This window comes from Brachionichthys hirsutus, chromosome 8, assembly GCF_040956055.1.
Source record: "Brachionichthys hirsutus isolate HB-005 chromosome 8, CSIRO-AGI_Bhir_v1, whole genome shotgun sequence".
In the NCBI taxonomy this organism is placed as follows: Eukaryota; Metazoa; Chordata; class Actinopteri; order Lophiiformes; family Brachionichthyidae; genus Brachionichthys; species Brachionichthys hirsutus.
In genome coordinates this window covers 1,281,541-1,308,587 of record NC_090904.1, presented here as the reverse complement: position 1 = coordinate 1,308,587, position 27,047 = coordinate 1,281,541, and the positions used below count along the sequence as shown (strand labels likewise).

The 27,047-nt window shown below is 46.7% G+C and overlaps 1 protein-coding gene across 1 annotated transcript; it reads left to right on the top strand.

Moving 5' to 3' along the window:
• The first annotated feature begins 13,059 nt into the window (after positions 1-13,059).
• Positions 13,060-27,047, top strand: LOC137898452 (histone deacetylase 7-like). The gene is made up of 24 exons (XM_068742488.1): positions 13,060-13,206; positions 13,485-13,572; positions 13,735-13,849; positions 14,006-14,085; positions 14,300-14,413; positions 14,531-14,604; positions 14,731-14,829; positions 15,197-15,350; positions 16,327-16,553; positions 16,679-16,855; positions 17,264-17,477; positions 17,582-17,715; positions 17,793-17,913; positions 18,022-18,071; positions 19,185-19,292; positions 19,394-19,449; positions 19,799-19,886; positions 20,288-20,407; positions 22,391-22,488; positions 24,762-24,880; positions 25,220-25,353; positions 25,420-25,504; positions 26,772-26,919; positions 27,011-27,047. The coding sequence occupies exons 1-24, from the start codon at positions 13,075-13,077 to the stop codon at positions 27,045-27,047; spliced, it is 2,772 nt and encodes a 923-aa protein (XP_068598589.1). The 5' UTR covers positions 13,060-13,074.

The window sequence follows — 27,047 nt, the reverse complement described above, 5'->3', positions numbered from 1 at the left end:
TCTCTCTCTCTGTCTCTCCAGCACAGACACAACCTACACTCCCCTCCCTCCCTCCCTCCCTCCATCCGAGGAGCTTCTGGTGTGCAGGGGCTGCACTGACAAGTAGAAGGGCTGACGGGCAGAGCAACTGGGTCTTCTCAGTATTTTGGGGGAGTGATTACGCGAGGGAGCGGAAAAAGAGACTGATGGCCGAGCTGACATGAGGAAGTGAGTCGACACTGACTCTCGGGGAGTTCGCTGTGACTGTTTCTGCCCCTTTCCAGTGCACAGCTGGGCTCAGAGCTGCAGCCGCACGGAGGAACCCCTCGCTTGATGTCAGCACGCACAACCGGTAGGTGTCTCATTCTACTATTAGTCCAGCTGCTGCTTTGGTTCATCTTCAGCAGCAAAGGCTGACATGCTTACTTTGGACTGGCTACAGCTCCACTATCCTTTGACGTCACTGCAAATGTTTCAGACCAGTATGATAGAGAAATATGAAATGTGCAAGACCAAAAAAAACCCACAAACAAATATTGCAGTTCAATTCTTGGTTTATTGGAAATGTTTCTTAGGATGGAGAAGAGAGATGGAAATTGAAAACAGACCAATGCATGCTGGAGAGCGAGTCTGCCCCCCCAAACAACCCTACCTCACTGCAGCGGCACCGACTGACCTGTATAAATTTAAACTCAGCCGGTCCCTGCAGAGACCCGACATGCTCGAGTTGTTGGATCTTGGTCCTGCGTGCGTTATTTAGCCGTGGACAAACACGACATGGATAAATCAAGACGCCATCAGGGCAGCATCAATAAAACTTTAATAGTTGTCTTTATAGCGGGTTAGCTTTTCCATTTCCTTATTTTTGCACATCTGGCCTCGGCACTGGCTTCCTCTCTCACCCAACACTTTAAGAATGGAGCAACTCAGTAATTGATCAACTATAACGTAAAAATACAAATAGTGTACGAAGTAAAGCTGTCTTTGATTTTCACTGGTAGAGGATAAATAAATGTCTCTAAGGCGAGGAGTCACTGAAAGCGAGCACGCCATTCCACTAACGTGATGGACGTCACTTTCTGTGTGATAAATCACCAAACTGAGTTTGTTTGGCTTGAGGGGCCGAAGGTTAAGAGGCCACTGTCAGCTGGAAGTGGCCCCCAGGGACTCTCCCTCTCTCAGGCTCGCTGGATCAGACAATCTGGTCCCATCATGGGCGTCTCTATCGTTTGTACAACCTTCTCTGAAAGTCTGAGGATGCTTCTTTATATGTGACTGTACGTATATTTGTTTCCTTATGAACACATTCAGATGTCAAAACAGGCTTGGACTGAGGAATAGTTCAAAGCCTTGGCTGGACAGGAGGCCATCGGTCCAGCTTCAGAGGGTTCTACTCCGCTGGGCTGGACATGCGTGATCTTAAAGAGAGGTCAATCCTGAGGCTGTTTGGCATGTGCCTGTGTGATAAACAACGCTCTGAGTTCTACGCGTGCTTAAATGCATCCTGATCCTGTGAACGCCGTCGTTACAGATAAACGGGCACGACGTGCGTGTTCATGAGAAGTGGCTGCTTTTCCCACATTCCCCTCCGTCGACGTTATTTGTTCTTGAGTTTTCAACGTGTTTGGCTTCTCTCACATTTGCCGATGGGACGTTTAACCCAGCTGCATTCGTTATTTTCCCCCAGCCTCATAAACAAGAGACGCCCTGAGATCTTTTCCGACAGCATAAATTACACAAACGTTTAAACCTCGCAAAGCTTGTTCAGTTAAACATGCATTGCACGTAACACAAACCTTCTCAGAGGGGGGGGGGGGGGTTCGACCCTCTCTGTTGACCTTCTCCAGCACGCGCCTGCCCGTGAGAGAGGAGGCGTCCAGAGAAACCAGGCTTCTCGCTGCTCTCTCTGTGGGTCGGCTTCTCTTTGCTGGTGGGAATGGAAAGCCGCCCCACAGACGCTAGGTAGCGTTAGCGTGGTCTTCCTGAACATCATGGTACAGAGGACGGTGAGGATTAGAAGAACAATGCATTTCCACAACCTCTATTTTACACGTTCAATGAAAGGGAGATTCTCACTCTTACTTAATTTCGTTCTTTTTGATTTTGATTTTAGATTTTTCCGACCCATATGAAACGCTGTAGACAGTTTATTCCAGTGAACGGTGGGTGAAACACTTTAGTGATGAAGACGTGGGTTAATCACTAAGTAACCACTTTTACATGATACTTCCTGCAACACTTCATCAAGGTTAATGTAAAAATACTCACTCGGTGTAATAATCACTGCAGCTTACCAGCAGTACTGCAGACTAATACTAAAGTAAGGACAGCTGCTGCTCGGTCTTCCTGGAGAGCCAGGTCCGACCATTAAAGGAGTTCCTTCATCTGAATCCTGAATCCTGGGTGTTGGTGTTTTATAGTTTGCTTCCTCGCCTTTCGACTGTCTCATCACGCTCTCACTGTCCCTATCTTTTCCCCCGACTCTTCTTTTTTCTCTTTTGCTTTGGCGATCTGCCTCCGATTGCTGCTCCCACCATCAACGTATTGCTTGACTACATTCTTCTCATTCCTACTAGCTTCCTGTGACTGGAAGAGCAGGGCGTCCTGCTGTCCACAATACTCCGCCGTGGAGTCCCACACGTGTCCTTCTTTTACCGCTCTGGCTTTTGGTTGTATACATTAATTCATATATTCTGTCAATGATTGCAGTAAGAAGACAGAAATGGAGCCAAATTCACATTTCTGTTAATTAAAACCACCAACGATGCATTGATTGATTCTGCATAAACCTAAATCTGAATGTCTACTGTGAAAAACACAAAGTGCAGCCGGTGTGGACAGAAGCTATTCGCCCACACGCATCACTGTATGTGACCAAGAGGATGCCATGCTATAAAAACAAGCGTGACTCCAGGCCTAAGATGGCTGATTACTATGAATAATGAAGTGTCATGAAACATACATTAAATAAACAAATGTACACATTTAAATGTCATGCTTAGGATCTGTGCCAATTCTCCCTATAAATATATCTGTATATAGAACAAGCTCCGTGCCAAGCATGTGCTGTTCAAAATGGATGATCTGCTATGAAATTCAATTTACTTGTGCGCATCTGAAAATTATTCAGGTCACAGTCAACCTCATGACTGTGGGATGTCCTGCCAAGAGCACAGAGACAAAGAGTGCTGTTGAAATTAGGCTGAGTGTTGTTGATGGCCATTTTAAGCCCGGGTCAGAACGTTGTCCGACACAGCGACTAAATCACGGGATTCCGACCGGCTCCTTCACGGATCAGGAAAAGTCAAGGTCGCACGAAACGGAACAAAGAAACTGGCTCAGCTACCAGTTGACTTGGTTTATTATCGTAGATCCAGTGATCATAACTTTATTGATTTGGCAGGAAATGGGAGAAAGAAACTGTGAGAGTTCAGTTCATCCCATGATTTGTGAGAACTGGCTGTCTGCTCGCGTAAAGTCGGGACTCGATCCCATTGTGGAAGAAACACAACAAGATAAATCAGGAATATACTGTAATTCAATCAACTTTAACACAATTCAATTTTAGGCTTCAATCAGATATGTTCTTGAGCACCTCTTACAACACAGAAAAGCAAAACTAGATTATTAAGTTTACATTTTGAGAAGGAGGTTGTGTGATCGCCGGCGTTTGTTCCTCCGTCCGTTAGCAAGATAACTTAAACGGTTCTGACCTGATTTTGATTCATTTTTCAGGAGCTGTTGGGAATCTTACCAGAAACAGATGATTACATTTTGGTGGTGATCCAGAAGAGATCCTGGATTCTGGATCGCTTTGAAAATATTTGTAACATTGCAGCTCCAAAATTTGTTTCTCAATATCTCTGTTTATTATTGACCGATGTTTATAGAACTTGACACAGTCATGTAGGGTGGGGGCCTCTACCTCCCCACCCGTAGACATCGCATTGGAACGTCAGCACGAGTGACCCAGTAAGTTCATGCGTCATTCACTCAGTAGTTGGGAAAAACAACAACAAAGAAAGGCCTATCTGAAAGCACTGCTCACAACAGTCAGCTGAAACGGTGGAATTGGGCAGAGCGGATCAACGTTCTGGTGCTGCAGTGTCTATTTCTCGGTAAATCAGTTTGCAGAAGTGGATTTTTAATGTACTGTTTAATTGTGGCAGAGTCTCTTTCAAAGCTACCCTTTTGAAAATGAGGATGCAGAGGTAGAGCGAGGACGCAGAGGTAGAGAGAGGACTCAGAGGTAGAGAGAGGACTCAGAGGTAGAGCGAGGATGCAGAGGTAGAGAGAGGACTCAGAGGTAGAGCGAGGATGCAGAGGTAGAGAGAGGACTCAGAGGTAGAGAGAGGACTCAGAGGTAGAGCGAGGATGCAGAGGTAGAGAGAGGACTCAGAGGTAGAGCGAGGATGCAGAGGTAGAGCGAGGACGCAGAGGTAGAGAGAGGACTCAGAGGACTCGCCCTCCATCACCGTTGGTCCACCTGCGGTGGTTCGTTCATGATAACTTGTCCTCAGCAGCAGAGGAGACCGTTTGTCTTCCTCTCCTGGGGCGGTCCTCGTGATCCGGTTCCTTGTGATCCAGTTTCTCGTGATCCAGTTCCTCGTGATCCGGTTCCTTGTGATCCGGTTCCTCGTGATCCAGTTCCTTCGCAGCACTCGGAGATTCACTAAAAGTCTTTGCAAATGTTCCTGACAGACGTTCATTTCCTAAAGTAATGAGAGACTATTTCCCTTTCCTGATTGGTTCTTGCCATCATATTGATTCTAACATTTGTTCAATGCGGCTGTGCAACCATCCTGACTGCTGCACAACACAACCGATGGTCCCCAACCCCACTATGGGAAGACAAGGGAGCCCAGTGGAGCCCAGTGGAGCCCAGTGGAACCCAGTGGAACCCAGTGGATCTCAATGGAACCCAGTGGAGCCCAGTGGAACCCCATGGAGCCCAGTGGAGCCCCGTGAGCGGATCCAATCAGAAGGAAGCGACTCTGAGAAACATTAAATACATTCAGAGTTCTTCTTATAATTGTTTCTACATCAGTCCGAACAGCTGGCCTCCTCGTTCTTCTATCAGCTCTAACGCGTAACTTCGGACAGACTTCCAGCTGCGCGTCGGCGGCGCGTCGGCGGCGCGCTCGGCAGATGGAGCCCGAACACCGGGCGCTGCGCGGGGAGGCTCGGTGACTGTGCGCGGCCCCGGTCTTTATCGGAGCATGATAAAAACGCCGACTCCTCCCGGTTCGGCTTTAATTCCAGTCCGAACTTTACGCGTCAAGGAGCGACGCGTAAAGCGATGAGGCGAGAAGACGTTTCAGCCAAAACTTCCACTTCCAGAAGGTAGGCGCGTCGGGAAGACGTTAAAACTTATTTCATTATTTTATTTAACGTTGAAAGTCTCCTGCCGGTAAATTGGCGGCTCGAGATGACGTCAGCTCGACTATTTGATAACGACTGATATTTAACAGTTAATTTCAGCTCGACTGTAAAAGCTAAACTTTGTTCTTGTTCCAAACTCGATCAGAGATTTTCAATCACATTTTGGTGTTTAAAGAAACGGACCCCGCCCAAGTAGTGAATTAACGAATAACCTTACTACCTGCTCAATGGACTGTTACGTCACACCACAATTATCACGTGGCGTGTGACGTCATTATTGTAAGGCGATAAATAAGGAACACGTGTAGTTGTGGCATTAAGGTCTCGTCGTACGTGCAGAAATTCCCACTGGAGGTTTTTCTGTCCCAATATTTGACTCCCTGGAGGACAACAAACGATTAGTTGGACAGTTTGGACACTGGAAGACAGAAGTTGTGAATGTTGTTTGATTCCACCCAAGCCCAAAACACACACACACACACACACACGCACAGCCATCATGTGCACGCACGGATTAGTGCTCTCATGTGTCCAGGTCCAGACGGGATGAGGTAATACCTTTCTGTTGTTGCAGGGATAAAGTTGCATTGTGTGTGTGTGTGTGTGTGTGGGTGGGTGGGTGGGTGTGTGTGTGGGGGGGTGTGGGGGTGTGGGGGTGTGTTTTCCCGTCGTTGAATACGATCATAATAACCTGCTTCTTGGTCAGGACCAGCTTCCGTACACAAACTGTTGATCACTTCGGCATCTCGACGGCCTTCCGGTTTCGTCCTCGTCACAAACCGGGAATCGGGTTCGGGAAGGGAGAGTTGGGAACGTTGGGAACGTTGTCCTCTGCAAACCGAGACGTTCTGACGTTAACGTGGTTGACCTCTGTCCTCCTGCAGCCGTCTCTTACTTATGCCTCTTCACTCTGACTTTATATTTGCACTGTGCGGTTTCAGCGTTCTGTTTTGTTTGAACATGCGCTAATTCAAATCCACGGGATGTAATTAGTGTTTTTTTAAAGGCGACACGTCTGTTTTATTTGGCCTTCAGTTCAGGATGCGTCGAATCACCCGATGGATGAAACCGCTCCTTATTGAGATGGTACTAAGGATGCAGGTCACCTTCGCCTCGTCAGTTTATTCCCCGCGATGCACTGGCGACTCATTCGGGGTGTTCCCCCGCCTCTCGCCCGTAGCGAACTGGGATGGGCTCCAGCAACACCTGCAGAAAAGCATCTGTAGATGAGATGATCTTCTCATCTACGAGGAAATGGATGGATGTCGGTTTTTGTTCTCTTAATCGTTGAGCATCATTTGATGTCTGCGTTGTGCACGTTGTTGTGCTGCAACCTTCTCCCAAGACAGATAACCTTTAAAAGTCCGTCCCCCCCCCCCCCCCCCCCCAGTAGCAGCCAGAGCAGCGCGTTAACAACAGGGACTGTGTTCTAGGCCCAGATCAGATTTCCTGTTCCTGACTGAAGATCAGCTCAGCTGACTCCTGATCCGTTCCTCAGAGACCCCCCCCCCCCCCACACACACACACACAGCATCAGCATCAGCCATCAGAGGTGCTTTCTCATGTGGTCACGCAGCTTTGCTAACTTGGCTTACTTATTTATTTTTTTACCGCGTTTCTTAACTGTGGGCCATGTTGGACGATTATTTCATGTCCTTTCTGAATAAGAGTGTGTCTTGGTGCTATTGCGCTGACTGGACAGATGGATGCCTGCGTCAGTCCTTCTTGGAACACATCTTGTGTGTCCTCAGGCAAGACAGAATTTCGTTCTCATGCCGGCCTTGTGACTTCACCCTGACTGAGGTTTGGGCTGTTTTGACCCTTTGAAACCCGCAGGACAACAAAAAAAAGCAAACATCTCAACAATTGTCGGTCTGTTTTGGTTGTGAGAAAACCAGCTTCCGAATCGTACTGCGTATCCCAGCCTGTGATATTCTCACAACTCTGCGAGTAGCTGGGAAGCCCTTGTTTGCTTTCTGTGCTGCCTCGGGGCCGCGTCATCGAGGAGAGGCTTCCAACGGTCTGTGCCCTGAACCCCGGGTCAAAGCGAGTGACGGAAAGAAAAGGCTCGACCATGAACGGGTTTCACAATATCTAGTGCTGCTATTCTGATGTGGCATGTATGATTGTAATACCACACGTTTAAAGCAATGTAAAAGCAACCTTAATGCTAAATGCTACTTGAACTACTGACTCCATAATAAAAAACAGTCTTACTGTCAGAATTTCAATCAGGGGCTGCACAAATGAGCATTTTTCCAACATTCTTTTTGTTCATTGACTTATTTCTGCACTGTGTGTTGAAATATCAAAGTTATCCCGACCTGTGCGAACAGGTCTTTCGCCTTGTTATAGAAGTTGGCATTTATATATATATATACTAGTATTATATCAAAGTTAGATATTCTGCTATTGGGGCGACCTTAATAAGTTGTTTCCTCAGAAGCCTCGGGGGAAAAGGAAATGAGCTGTGTGGTTTGCTTCAGAGTTTGCTGCAATGGTTAACAAATACCAGACCTCTGATAATGAGATACAGGCCACATATTTTGTGCATGATCAAGATTCTCTCAAGTTTCTTTTTGAAAATTGATACACAACTGTTTCAATAATATTTTGAGTATTTTTGCCGGGAGAGTTTTACTTGTCGAGGTGTGGCCGATTATCAAATGCTCCAAAACACGTTTGACAGAATTCATTGTGATTTCAGGAATGTGTTTATTTCACAGCTTCATTCTTTAGTGTGCTTTTTACATTTTGGGCACATCAGACCTAATTTTCTGCAACATAAACTATTTTATCTTCTGTGATTTCTCAGTTATCCTCATTCATAGTTCCTAACAGTGCAACTTTACAAATTGTTTTAAAGTAAATTAAATGGTGCAACAAAAACGTCACGCCAAAGTCCGCCTGCTAATAAACAATGACTGACACACACACTGAAGGATTTCGGAGCAATTGCCGATGCTATTATTACACACATGTGCCGAGTGTGACACACACACACACACACACACACACACGCCACACACAAGGACTGTGGTTCAATGTCGAGAAACAAGCTCAGAGTCGTCCAACATGTGTGCGCGCCATTTGCACTTGATTGCACACAATGACGCGAGTCTTCACTGACAGGTGGCGCTAAAAATAAACCAGCATGGTTACATATATTCAGAGTCGTACAAAGAGCCACTGTCTTCCTGCGATGGAAACAAATGGGCACTATTAATACACCGGCACAGACACACACCAGCACTGATACACAGCCTCAACTGTCGCACAAGCACAAACTACTTATGCAAACACAAAGATCTGTTGTGTGCATTCAAGAGAAGCAGCTGAAAGCTATTAATACCTCGGCAGGTCCAGGACGGACGCGCACAAGCAAACACGCATACGGACGAATACTTAAGGAGACTGATCTTCCAGCTGCTCGGAAGCAGGAGGACAGAATGTCCTCGACAGCTGTGGATTCCCCGGAGCAGCAGGAGGAGGAGGTGGGCTCCTCCTGCTGGGGGGAGCTGCTGATGGTGACCCACATGTTGGAGTACCTGGGAGCAGGAGCAGGAGGAGGAGGTGGGCTCCTCCTGCTGGGGGGAGCTGCTGATGGTGACCCACATGTTGGAGTACCTGGAAGCAGGAGCAGGAGGAGGAGGTGGGCTCCTCCTGCTGGGGGGAGTCCGGTTAGTACAGACTTCAGTGGCTTGCAGGATTGTAAAAGCATTTCATTTGCACCTAGCTTGATATATTATGTGAAATCTGGTTTGATTATCATCAATCATCATGAATGGAATGTGTTATTAATCTAGTGAAAGTACAGAGTATGACGATGGTGCATCTCTGCTGCATGGACGGTGCATCTCTGCCGCATGGACGGTGCATCTCTGCCGCATGGACGGTGCATCTCTGCCGCATGAACGGTGCATCTCTGCCGCATGAATGGTGCATCTCTGCCGCATGAACGGTGCATCTCTGCCGCATGAATGGTGCATCTCTGCCGCATGAACGGTGCATCTCTGCCGCATGGACGGTGCATGGACGGTGCATCTCTGCCGCATGGACGGTGCATCTCTGCTGCATGAATGGTGCATCTCTGCTGCATGGACGGTGCATCTCTGCCGCATGGACGGTGCATCTCTGCTGCATGAATGGTGCATCTCTGCTGCATGGACGGTGCATCTCTGCTGCATGAACGGTGCATCTCTGCCGCATGGACGGTGCATCTCTGCTGCATGAATGGTGCATCTCTGCCGCATGAACGGTGCATCTCTGCCGCATGGACGGTGCATCCCTGCTGCATGGACGGTGCATCTCTGCCGCATGAACGATGCATCTCTGCTGCATGAACGGTGCATCTCTGCCGCATGGACGGTGCATCTCTGCCGCATGGACGGTGCATGATGCTGCATGAACGATGCATCTCTGCTGCATGGACGGTGCATCTCTGCTGCATGAACGGTGCATCTCTGCCGCATGAATGGTGCATCTCTGCTGCATGAACGGTGCATCTCTGCCGCATGGACGGTGCATCTCTGCCGCTGCACGATGACACGCAGTGCGTCAACTCCAGCTTCGCTTTGCTGCTGATCTAACAGATAGAAAGTTCAAGCCTGCCGGCTGCGTTTTGTGTATACAAATAGTACCGAGCACTCAGACGAAGTTACTTTAGTTTAGTCCGACAGTAAATCGAGTCCGTTCTGGGGCTGCATTATGGATTTAAGATCTGCTGCAGCGTGTCTGTCAACGTCAAACAGAGAAATGACTCAGTGAAGCTCTTCAACCAAAATAGCAGCTTCTTCTAGCCCAAATGACCCCAGAGGATGTTATGGTGAAGACTAACTTTAGAAACAGGAAGTCACTGTTTGTGTGTGTGTGTACTTCACTGCGCTGCTGCAGGAGACACATAGAAAGAGGATGATGGTTGTGAAATGAATAAGCTATTACAGAAACCAGAGGTTTGTCTCCTGCCTATTTTTAGCATCATGCTGAAATGAGAGCTGGATGCAGTGCTGCTCACGTTTTAAAATACTCTTAACATCTAGCTGAGGAATAGCTTCCAGTATAAAACGGCATGCACGAAACCAACCTGTACACGTGCACTGGCTCTCTGCAGTGAGAGCTGAATGTCCTCTCGTAGTGAATGTGAGGCCTCCAGCAGCTTTTTGAAAGCTTACAGGTCCAGGGTGGAAGGAGCTCCAGCTGGCTCTTTGAATGCGCTGGTGTGCCGTCGTGTAATGGGTGACACCTGACGCGTGCAGCGTTGGTGTTATAATATACTAGTGTGGAATAGCAGCTTTTCATTACAACATTAAAGTTTAGTACATTTTGCTTCATAAATTCAGATTCTGCATTTTTTGTTTGTTGTTGAGAAATTCACATTTTCACTACACCTAAAAAAAATAAAGTACCGCTATGTGCTAAAAGGCTCGTTATCCTTACTTTATTTACTGGCCGTGCAGAAAGATAATGACATCTTAAATAAGTTGGTTCCAGACGAGTAGCCTACGTTAAAAACGAATAAAAAAAAGGCTTTTAACGTGATAATCACCAGATGTTTGATGGATAACTACAAACGGTTTTCAGGGTCCAGGCTGGTCTTTGCTGTATTATTGGTGTCAAAATATATCCCAGATGTTTGTTTTCAGTTCAGAAGAAAAGTGCGATCGACTTCCTGGGCGTCTCCTTTCTCTTACCGGCGCTGACTTCTTCCGTGTGTTTGTTTGTTTGTTTGTTTGTGAGCGGGTCCATGCTGATTAGTTGTGTTCCCATCCATCCTCACTGGATGTTGGATGGGGTGATTCCGTTTGAACTCAACACAAACTGGTCACGAGGCTTTGCTCGAGCTGCTACATCCTGGTTCATCTTTCACTGGGTCCGTCAAACACAGAAACTAGAACCAAGAGTTTAACTGTGAGTGCGGTCAGGCGGTACTTTGAAGGCCCGAGGGGGCGTTCCTTGATTGGCATCAGTCGGCGCCGGCGCTACTCTGACCTCACTGGGCTCTTTGTTCAGATCGAGCAGGTAGAAATGACCTGTTGATTAACACCAAACAGTTGTTGGTTTGCGTGACGAGTGTCATTAAAGGCTTGTCCAGCAGCAGCAGCAGAACTAACGAACGGCCTTTCAACCAGAACTTCCTGTTTTGGATTGCTCTCTGAACCGTCTGCAAACCCAATCCAAAGCAGCTCTCGGGTTTCTCCCGTGTTTCTTCTGTTACCTGACAAGGTGGATTTAGTTTTCACTCTCAAGGCTTGTTGACGTTTTCTCTGCCTCAGAAATACAGAACGAGTGAAATTGGATGTCTGTTCCCAGCAGCGTTGCTACTATGAACTGTGCCCTGCGCTATTTAGTGAGGCAACAGGACTGAAACGGCATTGCTTAAGATGCCGGCTATCATCTCCTCTGAATATGTTTGGTTTCATTAACTCTGTACCTGCTGGACTGTGTGTAAGTACCATTTGATCTGCAGGATCACCACGGGAGCGGCTCCTTTAGACTTCACACTCGTTTATTTTCACCGGACAGTCTCTCTGTTGGGGAGGATTGACAGACGCTTCGTGGCTCCTGCTGGTGGTTTGTTGTACTGATGAAAACTCGACCTGTTAATCCCAAAAGAAGTGTTTAATTACAGTATTAACGATGTTCAGCGGAGCATGCCCGTTAAAAGGTGTCACCTTACGGGAACTGTGCGAATAGTTCATTCATTTTCTTAGCCGACAAGCCGCCAGCTTATCGCAGGGCCACACACACACACACACACACACCTATGGGTAATTTAGTGTGACCAATTCACCTAATGTGCATGTTTTGGTGGTGGGAGGAAGCCGGAGAACCCGGAGAGAACCCACGCAGACATGGGGAGAACATGCAAACTCCTCACAGGAAGGCCGCAAGCCAGATTTGAACCTGTGACCTTCCTACGGCGCCATCGTGTTGACTAATATTCTGGCTTTTACTCACTCAGGCATGCAGATGCAGTAGATCCACCCCCACCGTTGGTCTGCCCCAGTCTCCTTCCATGCTGTATCTTCCTACACTGTTGAATCGTAACATTCCTCACCATGTTATTTTGTTTCAGTCACGTTGCCTCCTGAAAACTGTATCGCGTCCTCTTTGATCTTGTGTTTTATCCCAAAACTGGAAAGGTTTTAAGTAACACGTGTGTGTGTGTGTGTCCTTTTAGATTACATTCTAACCATAAAGCCTTCTTTCTGTCTGCGCTCGCTGCACCGGGGAACATCTGTCTTCCACAAGGACACGGAGGCTTGGCTAAATTGTCCTTCACGCTGAATGTATCATTTTATTTCTTTCACTTCTGTGAGACCTGTAAAGGAGATGATAGATTATAGCACACCTGAGCCAAGACCTTGAAGCACACAATGCTGAAATCCAGTCACCCACGGCTTTCTCCGTTGCGTCTGTCTGTTATGGGCCTTCAGCACAACACTTTCCTGAATGCAGCGTTGTACGATGGCCGCCTCGCATGAGCCGAGTACACTTGATCATATTTTTGTAAAGAATATAGAGTAATGACACTTCAATTTGTTTTTGACATTTTCTCTCAATAATATGTTAATATCTGTTATCTAACAAATAGTCTCCCGAGTGATCAACCTAGAGACCCTTAAATTAATGAACGGATATTCTCTGTCTCCTTCTGTAGTTGATGTGAATATCAGCAATCAGGTTTTGCTGTCCATGCATGGGGAACACCCCATGGACCTAAGTGTGACACAAAGGTTCCTACATCCTGGCCCAGATTTGGTCATGCTGGCCCCTCACCCTCCCCACTTCCTGGGACCACTCACTTCCCAGCATTGCTCCCAGTGTCCCCAGCAACACCTGCAGGTAAGAACAAGCTTGTGCATCAAGACAAAACTCATAGACCCAAACTGAAGCTGCAGGAGCACCAGAAAACCCATCATGAAGCAGAGCGAGTGTCAAATGGGTTCGAGTGTCACCTCGAGATGGTTGAATAATTTGGCTGAATCAGCTGGAGGGCGACACACGCGGTACTCTGTCTAGAGGCAGTAATCAGCGCCGCACAGATGCGTGGGTTTTTTGTGCTTTTTTTATTTAAGGTAAATTTGTCATTATGTACAGACTTGACGTCGTTTTTTCTTCAGTATCAGATTGGACATGAACAAAGAGGCATGGAGGCGTTGAAACGAGAAGAGCTACAGCAGCTGGTTCAAAAGAAGAAAATTGAGCAGAGTAAGCATCACGTCATGCATTTCTTCATACTGTAATGTTTTTTATAGGATCCTTAAAAGAACATTTCTGTTGTTGTCCTGCCTCATCTTAGTCATAGCGTTACTGAAAAAGCAGGGGATTTCCAACAATACTGTTAAATGTCCCTGCTCTATTCACTGATAGGTGCTGTAGCCAGTCCTCTTGTAAGGCAGAGACTTCGGGAACACATCATTATGAAGAGCCAGCCCACACATGAGAGGGTGACCTCCAACCATTGCAGTCCCACACCTGGATACAGGTGAGAAAGCTCCATTTGATATGTGCTAATAGTACAGCGCTTCAGTCACCTTGTTCTCAAATATTAATAGATAGAAAAATACAGTAATATGACATTCAATTCTCAATACCTACTTATTTGATCCAGTCAGTCAACGCATATTATTTTGATATCTAGGCTTCCAGTTCCGGACGTGTCAAACAAGACTCACGCTCCGCCCTGTGACCAGCGTAAAGACCTCGCTCTGCGCAGGACAGGTGACTTCCTCCTGGCCGTTTGTGTTTCAGAGAGTCCTCACCAATGAAGCTCTGTCCTGAGCGTGCCCGTTTCAGCTGTGCTGCACGTTGCTTTAACGTTGTGGAAACTCAGCATCAGTATACTGTATATTCTAATCTTATTGTGTATGGCAGCAGTCATTATCTATCATTGTCGTGCGTGCGTGTGTGTGTGTGTGTGTGTGTGTGTGTACAGTCTCTGAGCCCACTTTGAAGTGGAAAATAAAGAAACTCATCAGTAGCAGACCGAACCCACTGCAGCACAAAATCAGCGCTCCTCCTTCGGCTAAGCACAGGCCCGAGACTCTGGGTAGAGTTTCGGCATTCATCCAATTCGTCTTCAACAACACAGCAAAATCCATCATCATCATCATCATCATTCTTGATTTTTGTCATTTTACCAAATGCTGTAATTCCTGACACACAGACTCCGCCGGCAGCAGCAACACCTCGCCGCCCAGCGACCTCCTCCATTCGGATAGCGGCGCTCTGGCTCATGAGGTGAGGCCTCCTTCTGTTTCTTACTCATTTAAGACGCTGCCGTGTTCTGTTCGCTTGTGATTTTTCTTGGTTCAACAACGAACAGTTTAACTGGGCGTTCGTCGTATTTCCGTTTGACTATTTCAGGCACAGCGGTTGTTGCTGAAGGATGGCAGTTGGGCTCATTTCACCCTGCCAGCCAACCCCAATGCCGTGTCCAACATCACTGCTGGACTTCCGACACAAGTGAGTTCTGGATTGCACAAATGTGTTCCCGAATCATTCCTCAATTCAAATGCTAAATTCACAAAGCATACACGGTGATGCCGCCAATTTGTGAGTTCCAAACAGAAAGGGAAGCATCTGATGATTTACCTCCGTGGTTAAGACGAGGATGAATATATTTATTAGATAGAATGCTAGAGCAGTACAAGTACAGTCGAACAGTAGCGTGTATTACAGTACAAGTACAGTCGAACAGCCTGTCTCAGAGGAGCATGTGAAACAAGCCCTTGCGGTCCCGTTTCCGTTGATCTCTGTGACTCATTAAGACCCTTTTGCTTTGTGCTGAGCTACAACACGGTGAAGGCGTCGCTGATTCTTCTCTCCGCAGCCTAATCAACGGGTGCCGAAGCCGCTGGCAGGATCTGCTCCGCATCATTTCTACCTGCCTCTCGATGGAAGAAAGCCTGCCCCGTCTCCACACCTGCAGCCTGTGCTCATACTGGAACCGCATACCGGACTGGTGCATTCCCAGCTTGTCTCTCGTGAGTCGTGTAACGGTGTTACGCAGCAGAAGCTGCGCATGTGCACACACACGTAAACACGTGAACCTATTTGGATTTAAAGGTACTTAATTGCTTGGCTGCTTTTGAGTATGCAAAGAAAATACATGCAAGCTTTTCTTTCCAATGACAGTGAGTCGGTTTTAATTCTAAGCATGTTGGTAAATATTTGATTCATGAAGTTTGTTTTTAATTTGATTAGGGTTAGTATGTGTGTTTACAATTTCCGTTGCAGTTTTACCTTTTCTTCATTTGACCTTGTGAAGCCTAAACCATAAAATAAGAGACTACCGTAAATATAGACAAAATAGGAAACTAAATATACATTTGCGTATATGAATTTGCTACATTTTTGTGCTTGCAAAATACAAAGGCACGTCTGATTGTATACAACTTTTATTTCAGGGGAAACAAACATCAAATATCATTATAATGTAGTTGATTTTAAATGTTAAGCTTGAATCCTGTCAGTCCCAACAAATAGCCGGTATCTATCTATTAACAACAATCAGTCGATGTTTTGATAAATATCACATTTATTTTACACCAGAAGCTACAGGAACTTGTCATCTGACTTGCACTTGTGGCTTTTCTTTGCCTCAAAGGTTTTTGGTGTTTTCTGTGGCACCACAGCGCCCCCTACTGGACACTTGATGGAGCGCTGCAGTTTTCGAATCATACGGAAATCTCAACAGTTAAATTAAAATGTTCTCGAAAAGGGTTTACTTTCCTTTGTATTATTAGTTTCAACATTAAATACAAATGCACCTATCTGTTTTTGAGTTGAATACAAATAATAATTGGTGCGTTTTCTTTCTTTTTTGTTCCTGTATGGTCACGCTATTTTTATCTTGTTATTCTTTGTCTTCTTGTCATCCTTTTTGTGCTTCCTGCCCCGACTGATCTCTGTCTGTTTAGCATTATTAGCCCAACCCCGTCTCCCTCTTTCTCTCTGCAGTTCATGGTTTGACCTCCATTCCTCTGCAGCAGCAGCCTCAGGTGTCCAGAAGGGAAGGCGTCTTTACATCCCCCTCACACAGACCTGTGGAGCGAACGCATTCAGAGCCCCCACCCTACAGTCATTCCCCTCTTACGTTGTATGCCAGCCACCACTCACACATTCAGCACCATCTCAGCCAACTGTACCAACTGGAGAGATTCAAACAGAGTTCATACCTGAACAAGGTGAGAGGAGAGGAGTATGAACAATTATCAGCTTTCTGTTTAAGCGAACATTAAGCAACATCAAGAATTGTAAAATGTAATATTAGCTGACAAGCGATTCCATTGAGAAAGCTGTTCTTACACAGATCCAACTGGAGGATATGGACCTGGAGGAGACCGGTTCAGGATCTGGTTCGGGCTCGGGGTCCTTGTGCGGCTCAGAATGTGACGAAGGCTACCATCGGAGGCAGAGCACTGCCAGCTCAGAGTCGTCTACATCCTCGCTGGAGAGCTTGATCGAGGCCTCGCATGCTCTCAGTCAGGTAACAATCTTTTTGATGAACGGAATTATTGACCTGCTTTATTGATGCAGTGACTTGATGACTTGAGAGAAAAGGAAAGGAGAAATTGTTTGAATTGTGTATCCCTCTGCTTCTGAGGGAGGGTGTCCTTGTTTCAGCCGAGCTCCTGACAGCAGGTGGCGCTGTTGCTTTATTTATTCACGATTAAAAGAATGAGCCTTTGGGTAAAGTGGCAGCACGATGGGCCGTGCTGAATTCCTGCCATCGTTTGCGTGTTCTAGACGAGCAGCATTCAGCAACCTGATTATTTAACAGAGGCGGTTGACTGAAGGTTGGTTGAAGTCGGTTGACGGTTGGTCTGCCTAAACGTTGCTGTGAGCTGCTGTTGATGAACACTGCTTCACTCACTGCTCCTCACATCACCCACAGAGGCAGGCGATCCTTAAACCAGGTCTCCAGCTAGACCCTCCTGCTGTGACATGGCCTCATCCGCCTCTGGTTCGGACCAAGTCGTCCCCGGCCTCCACCTCCCTGCCTTCTGCTCCACACCCGCCCACCGCCGCACCGTCCCCGTCCCCGTCCCCGTCCCTGTCCCTGTCCCTGTCCAGCCCTTTGGCAAGTGTCCAGCTGCGCTTCACCACAGGTGGGGATGTAAAAATAAATCAATGATTCCATTACTTGTGAGGAAATAGTAAAAAGGGAAAATTAGGGCTGGCGGTGATGTGTACTTTGTGTATTTGTACACAGGATTGGTGTATGATGCTCAGATGCAGAAACACCAATGCACCTGTGGGGACAATAGCCGCCACCCGGAGCATGCTGGGAGAGTCCAGAGCATCTGGTCCAGGCTTCATGAACGAGGTCTCAGGAGCCAGTGTGAGGTATGACACACACACACACACACCTTGAGAGTGACATTCTTATTCAGTATATAATGTATATTTGTTGCGGTGTCCAGCGCGTCCGCGGTCGGAAGGCCACTCTGGAGGAGCTGCAGTCAGTCCACTCTGAGAAGCATGTGCTGCTCTTTGGTACAAACCCACTCAACCACCTAAAGCTGGACAATCGCAAGCTGGCTGGTAAGAGTACTGATCAATAACATATTCATGCTGGGACAATAATATGAGGAGCACTGTGCATAAAATAAGCATCTTTGACAGTTAATTCCTGCAAATGATCTCTTGCAGGAATCTTATCGCAGCAAATGTTTGTGAGGTTGCCTTGTGGAGGAACTGGGGTGAGTCCCACACACACTGCAAGGAACTTTAAAGGCACGTGGGAATCCTTCCACTTATCTAATTGCACTACCGAATAGCAAGAATTACATGGATGATTAGACCTCATTACACAATTTGGCAAATAATGCTACAAATTGCTGATGCTATTTCTTTTGGCTAAGATAACTTTGAAACCCAATCAGGAATCAAAGGCTGTACGAAGGTGAGACAGGAAGGGACTAAAGCTAGAACACCCTTTATTTAAGGGAAACCAGTGTGGGAAAAGGGGGGAATGACCATACAGTAGAAACAATTAATATGATATATGAACAGAGATTAACGCGATGTGGTTAATTATTAAGTAGAGGGGGGAGGAGAGGAGGAGAGGTAGGAAGGGACGGGGTGTCGGCTGATAAGGCGACGGTCTTTCGAGACCCGTTGCTGCTCTGTTGAAGAGGTTTGATTGAAACAAGATGGCGAAGTCTGTGATAAACGACATTCCTGCGATTTCATTGTTCGGCAGTGAGTTAGAAACATGGGATGAACACAGAAACACAAGACGGGGTACGAGGACGAGATGCAAAACGTCAGAAACCTCTGAGGAATTCTGAGAATAGTTAAACGTCCAGTTGGATGCTGTTTCTGCCCCGAAGGCTCCAGTGCATCGATCCGTTCGTCCTTCTGTACGCATCAGAACGTTTTTGCATCATTGGTTTCTTCATTTTGTATATTTTCATGTTTTCAACATGTGATTTGCTTACTTTCAATCTCAAAAGCCACTCGACATTCTCTCATGACGGGGGCTATGATCCATCCACATCAGCACATGTTGAGTTTTTCCTAGTCGGGAAAGAATCTGTGACCACGGACACATTTTATTTTTTTAATAAATGAAGACCAATCCTCAGTAAACCTAATTTGGATTAATGAATGTAAGTCCTCAGAGACAGAGCTGTCTGCCCATTGGTCAAGAACAGTGAATCTAAATGGATCTTCCTGTTAAAACTGTCAGGTTCGCTTCTCCAAACTGCTCTAGCTGTATTTAAATGAAATTATCATCTCAGGCATCTTCAGGGAACACTGGCTGGCTTTTGAACTACTAACTTCGTGTTTTCATCTCTATTACTTGGCAGGTAGATATCGATACCATCTGGAATGAACTTCACACATCGGCAGCTTCACGTATCGCTGCAGGATGTGTCACAGACTTGGCACTGAAGGTGGCCCAAGGAGAGCTGAAGGTGAATAATAGAGAGCTGTTGTAAACAACAACAGCATAATGGCGTGTAGGCGGAGCCTGAGGAAGGCAGCAAGGTGTTCAAGTTGTCCTCCCCCCTTTCAGAATGGCTTTGCAGTGGTGAGGCCCCCCGGACACCACGCAAACCACTCCTCCCCTCTGTAAGTAGCTGTGTGTGTGTGTGTGTGTGTGTGTGTGTGCTTATCAGAGGTTATTTATGAGATGATAAGCCATTTTTATTTGACAGCACTGGTCGATGAGATCCACAACAACGGAAACTTGAGACATTCTCATTTCTCAAATCTTTTCTGAATTCTTTGCCATTGAGGTTTGCTTGGCGGCTCGGAGTTGTTCATTAGATCCAGCGCTGTTATTGTCACAAGCTGGACCGAACGGGCACCAAATGAAGCCGCGGAGCCGGTTCCTCAAGCCCATGTGGGGATTCTATGATACTAATTTTCAGCAGACGTCCTGATGTGGCTGCTTTTCTTCCTTCCGGTTTGTCCACAGGGGCTTCTGTTTCTTCAACTCTGTCGCCATTGCTGCGAAGCAGCTCCAACACAAACTCAATGTCAGCAAAGTCCTCATCGTGGACTGGGTAAGAACCCACCACATGACCAGCAGCAGTGGTTTCCGCATGGATGGGAATAAACCAATGAAGACACGCATTTACTGTATATTATACTTTAAACATTACAAGCAATGTAAAAAAAAAAACATTTTTAAACTCTCATCAGAAGTGGCAAACTGAGTCTCAGGATGTTCTACAGAAAAGTCCCACAGCGCCCCCCTAGAATAACTCCAAGAGGCAGTCGGCCATTTTGAGTGTTTTCACAGGCATTGTTATTGAACAAACACATTTTGTGTGCAGCTGTGTTATGTCGGCTACAGATAGCGGGTCGTCTTTGAAACGTTTAGGCTCTCGATTCAAATTCAGCATAAGCCAGATCTATGTAAGATACCTGCGTCATTCATGTGCACGTTTCCACCATCATCCAGGACGTTCACCATGGAAACGGCACCCAGGAGGCCTTCTATAATGACCCCAGTGTGCTGTACATCTCTCTACATCGATTTGATGATGGCAACTTTTTCCCCGGTAGTGGCCATCCCAGCGAGGTAGGTTGTGTAGAGGGTTGTGTGTCTGTGCGTGTTGCGTATGTAGCTTAATGCAGTTTCTGTTCGTAGAGTAGATTCTGTGGCACGATGAAAGCAGCTGTTGAAATGTTACCGTATATAATCTGCTAAAGAGACTAAATGTTTTTAATCACTGGCATCAGGTTTTGTTAGATAAGGCAGGACATTCGTTTAGATTTAAATTATGTTCTCATTTAGAGTGGAGGATCCAACATGCTTGTTTAAGGTATCACCTGATTGACAGGTATTCAGTTAACTAATAGATTTGCTGCTACTCCTTGCTACTAACGCTAGCTTGGTAGCATGAGTGTTACTTGTATGACAGTCTATTAATGGTGCACAATATTCTTGACTTTGAGTTGAATCTGAAAGCATCATTTGGAACTTTCTCTTATTTCGGTGGAACATCAACCGACTTCAAATACGATTTAAAATATCACATTAGACTTTTTACACTCTTATTCATTCACATTCTTTTTGACTGATTGACTGTCAGTCAAATACGAAAGGCATTTTGTAAAGTTGAATTGCATGCCAGCGGTTTTAATACAGGAAATGGAGGTTCCCGAGAATTCTGCCTGCGGTCTTTCTGGAAGTACGATTTGGATCCGCAGTCGGATGATTTGATCCCGGTCCTCTGGGGCATTCACCACCCATTCACTCCTCCACATCCCCTTCTGTCGCTCCCCCATCCTCCCCCTGAATAATAAAGACACAATAATCATTGTTTTTCCATAAACCCCCCCGTGAGGAGCGGCACATGAAACGACCTGCTGGCTTGGAAGTGGCTTTTCCTTAAGTGGCCCCTCGGCCTGCGTTGAACTGTGTGGTAAACCTCTGGAGTCCTGCTGTAGGTATAGAGCACACCATGGGATGTGATGTCAGGGCCGTGACAATGTACCGGGCGCTACACAGAAACCAGCCGGGTCCTCTTGAAACATGAAAGACAGAGAGTAGAGCGAGAGACGTGTGTGTGTAAATGTGTGTGCGTGCGGGTACATTACTAGTTGGCAGAGGACAGGAGGCCTCATGTGTTTTTCGTTTTCCCTGTGAACATCCCGTCCACTGAGAGAAGAATGGAGACAGACGCTCTGTGATGCTCATCGGCATTCTTTCAAACGTCCTCTCACCCACACGCACGCACGTGCACACACACACACACTAAGGAAATTACCACGCCTTGTTGCCAAGAGTATGTCAATCCTCCTCAGTCTGCCTTCAAACTGACACATTGACTGATGGCGGAGGGCTTAGAGAACGGCTAACTGGCTGCTAGCGGACTACAAAGAGAGAGGCAGAAATTCTTCCACTTTTCCAAAATCCACGCCTCAGTTCATTCTTTCTCTGTGAGGTCAAACCAAGAGAACCTGCAGTGTGTCTGTCTGGCATTCTGGGAGTCCGTAGCAAAGTCAGCAGAGGGAAAATCCACTACAATATTTGGTATAAGTAAACGGCATAAAGAGTAGTGTAAAGTCATTCCTTTTTTATAAACACGTTATATATATTCAGTGTAAAAATACGGCATTTAAAAACATGGAGAATGTTATTTGTATTTATTTTGTTGTTGTTTTTTTCTGTATAAGAGACAACAAATGAAGTATTTTCCAGTATAGCTGGAGCCTGACGTTTGGGAATCCTAAACGGGTGTAGCTCTGTTGTGGCTCCGAGTGATTTATACGGCCAGTTGATAAACTATCAAAACGGAGGGGCAGGGGTGTTGAATTAATAGCCATCCGTCTTTCATTTAGGAATCATAATCACTCCCTGGTGTTGTCTTTTAGAGATGCAGTCACTTCCTTGATTGCTTCAATGCAAGCTTTGCAATAGCTTTGTGGATTTCACAAACATTTGACACAAATTTGTGATTGTCACGCAGCGTCTCAGTTCTCACAGAGGCCTTCTGATGCTCAAGGAGAGTCCGTCTATCTTAGTCGTATGCACTCTGTCCCCTATCTCCCCCTTCAGGTGGGGGCAGGTGCAGGCGAGGGCTTCAACGTCAACGTCGGATGGACAGGTGGTTTGAACCCTCCACTGGGCGATGCCGACTACCTGGCTGCTTTCAGGTAAAGAGAACACTGATGTCCCGTGTATTAGTACTGCACTCGCGTACATTAATGTTAGAGCTTGAGATGGATCAACTGAGACACATCAATCTGCTTTCAATATCAAAATTCCCAATTTCATCTGAAAAACTATTTCATATCTACACTCTTGGACAAAAGAAGAAATTCCTCTAACTTTGGAGCTAAGACCGTGAAAACGCGTCTCTTCTGTCGCCACACTTTTCATTCCATGCAAACTGTGTTTTCCTAAATGAGTGTTCTATGGCTGTGCTGCACACGGTAATGAACCCGGCGTGTGTCTGTCAACAACACCGAATAGCCAGATGCTTGAACAGTATATGAGCGCTACGCTGTTTCGCATGCAGCAGACTGTGTGGGTGGGCCTCGTGTCAAAGGGACGATGCTAACGGGCTCAGCCATACTGGTAAAAATCCACCGCGCCAACAGGCAGGAGCAGAAACACTAAGTCCAGTGTTTACTGGAGCGCTGGATGCTAATGGAGGAAGAACCGGTCAGCCATTTTTCATCCGTTTGAGAAACGCGTCCATGTGACTGAAACTTCCTCAGTTAACCACACGGCTAGGAACTCTGCCCACTATCAAAGCTCTGTGGCGCCCTGGTGGTCCTGTGGTTTCAGATGCAACACATTGCAGCTCTGAGGTCCGGGCTCCACGTTTACCCAAAGACCTTTTGTTGCATGTCATCGTGGAGCAACAGCTTCATGTTTAATCCACAGCGATAGCTTCATCTTCAGTGTTTGCAAAGCTGCAGCAAGACCGTCAAAATCAAAGAGCAGCACCGGAGAGATGTGTGTGTGTGTGTGTGTGTGTGCATACATCTCGTATGTACACACATCCTGTTTGGTGCAAGCAGGTCATTTTGACATTTTGTGGAAAGGTGAGCTCAGCTGAGGGAAACAGATGATTGGATTTTGAGGCTTATCCAGAAGAGGATCTTTCACCTTAGAGAACCTGTTTTCTTGGACAAGGGTACGAACACTCTGAATGAATACCCTTTTGTTGTGTTTTTTACACCTATAAACACAATTAACAAGCTATATAGTCATTTCTAATGCAATTACACATCCTACCTAGAGCCAGAATTCTAATTCAAGTGGATTTAGAAGACTGGCTGCTGCCTGGATGGAACAGAACGTCAAGCGCAGAGTTATTGATGGTGTGTCTGTTTTTGGGTGTGTGTTAGTGACAGGAAATAGCGGTGGAGTGCTGTGGTTGGGTTCTAGTACAATCAAGAGAAACCTCAGCTGTGTTGAGATTAACTATCTTGATGGAATGTGTGAAGGATTAGTGAGCTGGTCAAAAGCCACAGGTAGCGCTGCTCCGAAATCACAACTAGTTTTGGATGTTGAGTGTAATTATGCACATCTTTTGTCCCGTGCGTATCATATATTCGAGCGTGCGCATATTTCCATGCACGCTTCTCGGTGGCTACTGACGAATGGCAAACTATGGAGGAGTGGAGCGCAGAAGAGAGGAGAAGTGGGGGGTGCATTGTTAGGGAATCCAAAGGCGGTGTAATTAGGCCGAATGGATCCCAGATGGCTGGCTGTCAGTGACGTGAGAAGAGGGACGAGCTCTTAATAAGGACCAGATGCTCACAAACGCCTTTGAACTGCCGCTGAGAGAGAGAGAATCAAACGCGGCGTGAGCTGTGCTCTCCTGCTAAATAACTGGCAGCAGGAGAGGAGAGGAGAGGAAGTGAGAAAAGCGGGCTTCCCTGAGCAGAGCGCAGTATGTGGGCATCTCTGTCGTCATATGTCAACCGTCTCGTTTGTGTCGCTCACCAAAAACAAACTATTCGGCTCCAGTCACCTGCCTGAAGTCCAGCACGAGTCTATCCTTCAACTTTATATGCTGAGGAAAGGCTTGCAGGCGCGGCCGCTCTCCTTTGTTCCTCAGCGGGGCTCTGCTTCACATTCAAACAGTTGCACAAATTCACACCTGGACGCTACCCCACCTTCTCGCGCTGGCGTCTTTCCAGGAAGGAATCGAGAGCAGAGATCAAGCGCTTGGAACACAGGCTTTGATAATTTATCTTTCATCATTTTCGACTGGATGGAGTTTACAGACGAGTAAATATTTGCCTGACATTGCTCAAGTACCGAAAATCCATCACGTCCACCAGACTGAGATTTTACATTTGCTTTCGTGTTTTCTTGTCAGTTTACAAAAACGTATGATTGAAATGTCTAGTTCTTAAAGACCCGTGTCTTGTTCGGCTCCTCGCGTGCTGCTTCCTCTCGCCCTCCCCAGGACCGTGGTGATGCCCATCGCCCACCAGTTCTCCCCTGATGTGGTGCTGGTGTCGGCCGGCTTTGATGCTGTGGAGGGGCATTCGTCATCACTGGGAGGCTACAAGGTCACGGCAAAGTGTAAGACTTCTATTTACAAGCAGCTGCGGACGCAGCCAGCGCTGCTCTTCCCTCCGCCGCCGTCACAGAGGTGGAAATGAAACACACCCACCGTGTCCCTGTATCCCATTTGTGCTGAATAAAGGTTGCAGCAGTCCCTCCTGATTGCGGCCACCAGGAAATGAAGTGCTGCAGTCAGATTCTTCTTCTTTTTTTTTTTAACTCCGAGATGTTTAAAGCTGAAAAAGTATTTTCATCGGCGACATTCTTTCAGGCAACCGATCCAATATTGCATTGAGTGGAACTCATCAGATTGTCTTTCCGAATCAGAACTAACTTATTGATGTTGTTTTCAATCAGGTTTCGGCTTTCTCACCCGTCAGCTGATGTCACTGGCAGGAGGACGTGTGGTTCTGGCTCTGGAGGGGGGGCACGATCTCAAGGCCATATGTGATGCCTCTGAAGCCTGCACCAGTGCTTTACTGGGCATGGAGGTTAGCTGTGTGTGTGTGTGTGTGGAGGTACAGTGTGTTCTGTCCTCTCACCATGTTGTGTCTCAGGTGGAGCCTCTGTCCCAGTCTGTGTTGGACCAGAAGCCTTGTGAAAATGCTGTCCAGTCGCTGCAGGCTGTCGTCCGGGTTCAAGGTGAGAACGGCCGCCTCGACGCAGCCCAATGACGCCCAGAGCATGCCGTCCACAGGATCCAGGCAGGGTCCCGTGCCGTGGGAATAAATAAAGGATCACCGCTGGCCACATGCTGGTTGTCAAAGATACGCACGTTGATGGGCAGGCTTGTCACACACATGCTCTAAACTGGTTTCCAAGCACTAGATGAGATGCACCACGAGAGACGGAAGGCATAAATTACTGGAGCAGAAATCAGTTTCCAGTGAATGACTTTCACCCGTCATCCCAACCAGGAAGATTCTTTTTAGGGATTGCTTAAAAAGGGACATAAATGTAGTGGAGGAGCAGAAACAGAGTCTTTATGTCTATCGGTATGTAATGTAAAGCACAACATGTATACGGTAAACTTAAATGACTCAAATATGCGTCTATTTTTATCACCACGATCCAACCAAGGAAACCATTTCAGCTAAATCATCATTTCTGGCCTCCCAAACAAAAATGGTTTTGCTTCTGCTGCTATCATTTTACTTCCTGCCAAGACCATTTGGGTTTGAGAAAAATATTTTATTTTATTAACGCTCTTCTCTCCAGCTCGCCTCAGCTGACTGGAGTCAGTCGCTCAGCTTTTTATTTTCCATTCTCTTTTGTGTCTTTTCCTCCTTCGTTCTGTTTCCCTGTTTCTTCATCCTCCCTGGTCTCCGGCCACCTTAACATCCCTGTCTCCCATCCCTCCCTCCAGCCGACACACGCACACACACACACGCACGCACACACACACACACACACGGCCACCCTGACTCCAGTTATCTTCAATCACTTCTCTGGCACACGACCTTTGCAACATTCCCTCCTAATTGCACACAAATGTTATCCCAACCAAGTTAGATTAATTAGAAATATTTGCAAAGCCACAAGAAGGTTAATCCCATCATTTCGGCTCGGGGTGAAATATATGCTTGTTGCATTCAGAGCAAGAACACACATGCTCATACATGTACACATTTGTAAACATTTTAATTTCAATCTGTGTCACAGAAAGGCCTTCAAAGAGCAGACTGGAGGCAGTTTACCTCTCTGCAATGATCAACATGGACGTTTCAACCCGGGGCTGCTTAGAACACAGTCGCCGTTTATATTCAGATCAAATAGCTACAACTGGCGGATCAAACACCGAGTGCTGCTTTTTAATAATGCAGTCCAGGCACTTTCCCTCAAGGGAGAGGACGGAACCAACAGTGGAATGGTGACGCCATTGATCTTTCTGTCTCCGCGTCCTCTGCAGGTGAGTTCTGGCAGAGTGTGGAGGATTCGGCCGCCACGCTGAGTCTGTCCTACCTGCAGGCTCAGCGGCCGCGGCTGAGACGAGACTCGGACAGCGAGGCCGTCGCCGCCATCGCCTCGCTGTCAATGGGAGCTGTGGCCTCTGATGGGTAAGGATGACGTTGTGGTTTTGTCTTTTCCATTTAACGTATTTACGGGACTGCACTTTGTGTGTCATAAAATATCTCTTTGCTTATTCAGAGCAAACTCAGGAAAACTGACGGAGAAATGTGATTGA

Coding starts and splice junctions, on each gene's coding strand:
- LOC137898452 (XM_068742488.1), top strand. CDS start 13,075: ATGGACCTAAGTGTGACACAAAGGTTCCTACATCCTGGCCCAGATTTG. Junction 15,351..16,326: donor GCATTCCCAGCTTGTCTCTC/GTGAGTCGTGTA, acceptor TTCTCTCTGCAG/TTCATGGTTTGACCTCCATT. Junction 16,856..17,263: donor CCTCGCATGCTCTCAGTCAG/GTAACAATCTTT, acceptor CATCACCCACAG/AGGCAGGCGATCCTTAAACC.